Source organism: Mesocricetus auratus, unplaced genomic scaffold (assembly GCF_017639785.1).
Source record: "Mesocricetus auratus isolate SY011 unplaced genomic scaffold, BCM_Maur_2.0 Super-Scaffold_100022, whole genome shotgun sequence".
NCBI classification, from domain to species: Eukaryota; Metazoa; Chordata; class Mammalia; order Rodentia; family Cricetidae; genus Mesocricetus; species Mesocricetus auratus.
Window position 1 is genome coordinate 15,349,128 of NW_024429203.1, and position 5,535 is coordinate 15,354,662.

The following is a 5,535-nucleotide window of genomic DNA, read 5'->3' on the forward strand; positions in this document are numbered from 1 at the left end:
CAACTGTAAACCTTAGTGGCCCAATAAGATACAAGGATTTACTCCAACTTTTTTGTATCTGTTGAGATTTGCTTTATGAATGAGTATGTGATCAATTTTAGAGAATATTCCATGAGTTTCTGATAAGAAGATATATTCTTTTGTGTTTGGGTGAAATGTTCTGTAGATGTTTAGTAAGTCCATTTGAGTCATAGCATCTATTTGTTTCCATGTTTTTCTGTTCAGTTTCTGTCTGGCAGAGTTCTCCACTGGTGAAAGTGATATGTTGAAGTCTCCCACTATTAACGTGTGGTTTCATGTATGATTTAAGTGTTAGTAATATTTCTGTTACAATTGTCGGTGCCCTTGTATTTGGGTCACAGATGTTCAGAATTGAGAGTTCATCTTGACGGATTTTTCCTTGGATGAATATGAAATGTCCTTCTCCATCTCTTTTCATTAATTTTAGCTTGTAGTCTATTAGGATAGATATTAGGATAGCCACACTGATTTGCTTCTTAGGACCATTTAGTTGGAAAATCTTTTCCCAAGCATTTACTCTGAGGTAATGTTTGTCTTTGAAGTTGAGGTATATTTCTTGCATGCAGCAGAAGGCTGCATCCTGCATTCATATCCCTGTTTAAAGCCTGTGTCTTTTTATTGATGAATTGAGTCTATTTATATTAAGAGATGCTATTGCCCAGTGATTGATAATTCCTGATTTTTTGGTTTTGGTGGTGGTGATGGTAGTGTGTGTGTTTCCCTTCTTTGGGTTTATTGTTGTGAGATTATTTATTGCCTGTGTTTTCATGGGTATAACTGAGTTCCTTTGGTCGCAGTTTTCCTTGTAGTACTTTCTGTCATGCTGGATTTGTAAATATGTACTGTTTAAATCTGGTCCCTGGTCCCTTAGTGTCTGACATCCCTGGTACCTTAGTGTCTGTAAAACATCTGTCCAGGACTTTCTTGCTTTTAGAGTCTCCATTGAGAAGTTGGGTGTAATTCTGATAGGTCTACCTTTACATGTTACTTGGCTTTCTCTATTTGCAATGTTCTCCTTCCCACCCCTTCTTCCGCCTTAGGTATCCACAAGTCCACCCCCATATTAGGCAAGAGCTCCTGTGGAGAGTCAACAAAGTCTGGCATATTAAGCTGGGGAAGGACAAAGTCCCTTCTACTGGTGCTAAGGTCTAGCATGGCAGCGCCTTGTAAGAAATGGGCAACAACAAGCCTCAGACAGCCCAAGTGTCACAACTGTCTCCCACATACAGAGGGCCTAGTTCAGTCTCTTAGGGGCTCCACAGCTGTTGGCCCACAGTTCATGAGTTTCCATGTGAGCACGGTTCTCATGTCCCTGATTTTGACTTCCCTGGCTCATGTGCTCCCTCCTCTCTCTCTTTGACTGGATTCCTAAAGTTTGGCCTGGTGCTGGAGTGTGAATCTCTGCATCAGCTTCCATCAATTACTGTATGAAGGCTCTATGATGATAGTTGGGGAATTAACCAATCTGATTTCAGGGGGAGGTCAGTTCAGGCATCTTTTCCACCATTGTTAGGAGTGTTAGCTGGGGTCGTCCATGTGGATATTTGGAAGTTCCCTGGCACCTTGTTTCTACCTAACCCCGTTGTGGCTCTCTCTATCAAGGTACTTCTTTCCTTGATCTCCCTCCCCATTTGTCTCCCACTTGACCATCCTGTATCCTCTTCTTCCCATGAAGGAAAGATAGAATTTTACTTAGCAAAAGATGTATTAATCATTTTTAAGGCAAATGTGGTAGATAAATTCTATTTAATTATTTGGATCATGGCAACATCATCCATTCTTCCATCCAATCCCTTCTAAATCCTCTTCATGCAACACATTTCATGTCATTAAAAAACCAAACCACTGAGTCAGTTAGTGCTGTTCAAACAAACATAGTTTTGGAGACATCTATCAGAACATGGACAAGTTAACGAGGTCCAAATCTCTGAAGAAAACTGATTCTCTTTCCCCTTATAGTCCTTAACTTTCAGTAGCACTTCAGGTAGGGGTAGGAAATGATGGTCCCCTCCTCCATCCATGCTGGCATGCCGACTGGCTTGATTATGTGCAGATCTTGTAGAGGGAACCAAAACTGCCCTGAGTCCAGGAGTGCAAAGTCCTTGTCATGTTCAGGAAAGGGGTTTTTTTCTCTAGGACTACACCATTTTTGACTCTTTCAGTATTTCTGCTCTCTTTTCTGTGGTAATCACTGAGCCTTGAAAGGAGGGCATGAGGCCTAGCTACTACATTTGTGACTCATCACTTCTTAGACACTTTAATCCTTTTCCAACCATCCTATTTGCAATATATCCAATTAATAAAGGGGAAAATGATCTGTAGTAGTAACTGTTTAATAAATCCTATGTATGCTAATTGAAAGGCTGATGTCTTCCTGAATCATGAGTGTATCCTATACATTGAGAAGAAATTTGATTCTACTCAGTGTTGACGATTTAGTATGCCTGAAATCAATGAAATGAAAGTTTAATCCTAAGGTGCCTGAACTTTGGAGGAAGAAGGGAATGAGGGCTTGCAAATCTAATTCGGTCTTACTGAGAGTCAACACCATTTTCATTGCTGGTTCTACATGCTCAGAAATAAAACAACATCTTTCAAAGAGTAGTTACCATTTAGTCGATTTATTTTCTGGCAGCTATATAACAGAAGCAATAGGTGGAGATTTTCTTCACTAGGTGAAACTTGGTATTACAACCTTGTAGCTGTGATTTTTATCATTCATGGGAACTAGACCATGTAGATGTCTTTATTTTCAGCTGTGAGGCTTACTTTGTTAGAGCAGGCCACCGAGGGTTTTTTGTTAGCATCCTTGTCTTACCCTATCTTCTGTCTTGCTGCTTCCTGGACACCATGAGGTGAGGAGTTTTGGTATGTCATGGCGTTTCATGTTTAGCTTTTAGCTTTAGCTTAGGCTGATGACAATGGAACAAGACAATGAAGGACTGAAACCAGGATCTACAGCAATCTTTTCTGCTTTAAATTTGTCCCTGGAAGTGTAAGTCACGATGCAAAATAGTTGCAACCAATTTCTGAAACACATGTTTTAGGGTACTGGGACTGTTCCCCCTCTTTCTGACATTTTACCCATCCTTTTATCTACTCATCTGTTTTGCTGAGCCCCTCTGGTGTGACAAATGCATTGATGTAACCGCATGTCAACTACATTCATGGTGATGAGGTCTAGGGAATATCAGGAATAAGAATTAGCTAATATAATCAGATACATTTTCTTAATACCAAGGAAGTTCTGTCTGTCCCCAAGTTCTATGACTTGCAAAATGTGAGGCTTAGAAAAATCCCTGGTCTTAAAAAATATGAAACCCAAGGAAGAAAAGAAAGACAGGAAGAAATGGAAATGAATGATGAGGTCAACTGAAACCAGCTTACACTAAGCTGTTATGATTGGTAAGTTAATGCCATTGCAGAAATCTTCAGAATTGCAGCAGTATGTAAATAATTTTAGGCGGTCAAATATTGTGTCATTAGTACAGTAAGGGGTGCAGCCCATTTCCGCAGTTTCCATAGTATAGCCTGTGGAAGAAGATAGCAAGAAGACAGAATTTTGAGTCAGGATACAACCTCATCCAAGTACTTTTGGTTTAAGGATGCTTTCAATGAAAGAATTTTCTTGACTGGCAGTTACTGCTTCATGCCTTTAAGCCTTACTGACACATGCATTTTATCTATATATGGAGAAAGTCGATTTACCCAATAGCCTTTTCTACAGGACAAACATTTGCTTAGTGGAGAGCTTGAGGTTTTATATGTTGAGACACAGAGCATCATCCAAACTTAAGCAGATATGCATGTTGGTATCCAGACTCAGTGGTGAACAATTGGGCATGTAGAGCTCAAGATAACATTAGCCCACAAGATTCTGTGGAATAACAGGAGGGATACACCATGAAAGATGCCAGGAGATGAACAAAAGAGGAAGACTTGAGAGGCACCAAGTTGTCCTGAGGATGAGAAGGTGATTCCAGGCTAAGATAGAAGTTCAATGAACATTAAAAAAGCTAAATCTACCAGGAAAAGACTGATATTTTGTATCCTTGGAGCCTATGGAGTTTGAATTAAAACAGCTCTCATAGGTTTGAATATTTCAACATTGATCTACTTGTTCAAAGTTCATTGGAAGAATTAGGAATTGTAGCCTTGTTCATGGAGATATGCCACCAGGGATAGGTATTAGGGTTTTAAAAGTCAATGCCATTCTCTGTCTCTGTCTCTGTCTCTGTTTCTCTGTCTCTCTGTCTCTCCGTCTCTACCCATTGTTATGACTCAGCATGTAAATGCTCATCTCCTGCACCACTACCATGCCTTCACGCTTGCTGCCATGCTGTCCGCCGTGATCATCACGGACTTTAACTCTGGGACTTTGAGCCAGACCCAAATTAAGTGTTTTCTTTTATAATTGCTTTGGCTATGCTCTTTTGTCATGGGAATGGAAAAATTGACCAAGACAGACCCTAAATAGAGCTGGTGCAGATCAAGGGCTGATGAATGTATTAATACAATGATGGAGAGAAGTCCCATAGTCCTATTCACTCAAGATGTACTTAGCTTTAGCATTCTCCAAAAGTCGACCCCAGCACAAGGTTTGGAATATCATAACTGGATGTCAGTGGACTCTTTTTCTCTAAGTACAATATCTCAGAGATGGTGTTTGGAATCCTGAAGGAGAAACAGAATTCTCCAGAGCACAGAGCACATACTTACTTTCAGATGCATACACGATTCTGCGGAACATACACCTTTCATCAGGTCTTGTAATGCATGTGTCATTCCCATTAAGACACTCTCCATTTGTGTAAGTTCGACACAGTACGCACTGCACAGAGAGAGCTGCAAAGATAAAGACTACTTAAAGGAGACAGGTGCTGTGTTGTCACTTCCCATGGAAAACTAGATCTCTGGATTACTTGGCTGCAACCATGTTTTGCCTAATAGGTGTGCTCCAGTCGGCATGTCTCAACACCCCAGGCAAGGCAAGGTAAAATAAAAGGCAGTTGATTTTCTTTCTTTGATAGATAAGGCAACAAGATACAGGCAATACTTACCGGTTTCAAGGCAGAGAAGAAAGAGACACAACTTCAGTAGGTTTTCCATTTCTACTGAGCACACTCTTGCAGAGGGCTGTTATTGCCGCACGCTGATGTTCAGAGATCACTCACAGAAAAGACTGGACAGCCTCTACTGAATTTATAGTCCACTCAGGAAATGACAATGGACAGTGGGTTCCCAGAAGCAGAGTTCAAAGTAAACCACTTCCACATTGGCAATACACCAAATCCCTTTCCTATGACTTACTCATTTCCTCATTCCCCTCACATTTCCTTGCTCCAGGGGGCAATAAACATACACATGAACTGAAAGGCAATCTTACAATCAGCAGCACAGGGTGGTACCTGACTTTCTTCCTCTTTCTGTGCTGTGTGTTCAAACTGTTCCACTAATGCTAGAGATCAAAACTAGGCACCGAAAAACAATCGGAAGAAGGCTGTTATTGAGCCT

At 40.7% G+C, this 5,535-nt stretch overlaps 1 protein-coding gene across 1 annotated transcript; it reads right to left on the bottom strand.

The window, feature by feature from the left end:
* Positions 1–1,798: 1,798 nt before the first annotated feature.
* LOC121133507 (acrosomal protein SP-10-like) lies at positions 1,799–5,199 on the bottom strand. Its single transcript, XM_040730181.1, has 3 exons — positions 5,082–5,199; positions 4,741–4,866; positions 1,799–3,552 (listed from the first exon to the last, which is right to left on the bottom strand). Exons 1-3 carry the CDS (start codon positions 5,128–5,130, stop codon positions 3,410–3,412), a joined length of 318 nt encoding a protein of 105 aa, XP_040586115.1. The 5' UTR covers positions 5,131–5,199; the 3' UTR covers positions 1,799–3,409.
* Between the last annotated feature and the right edge of the window lie 336 nt (positions 5,200–5,535).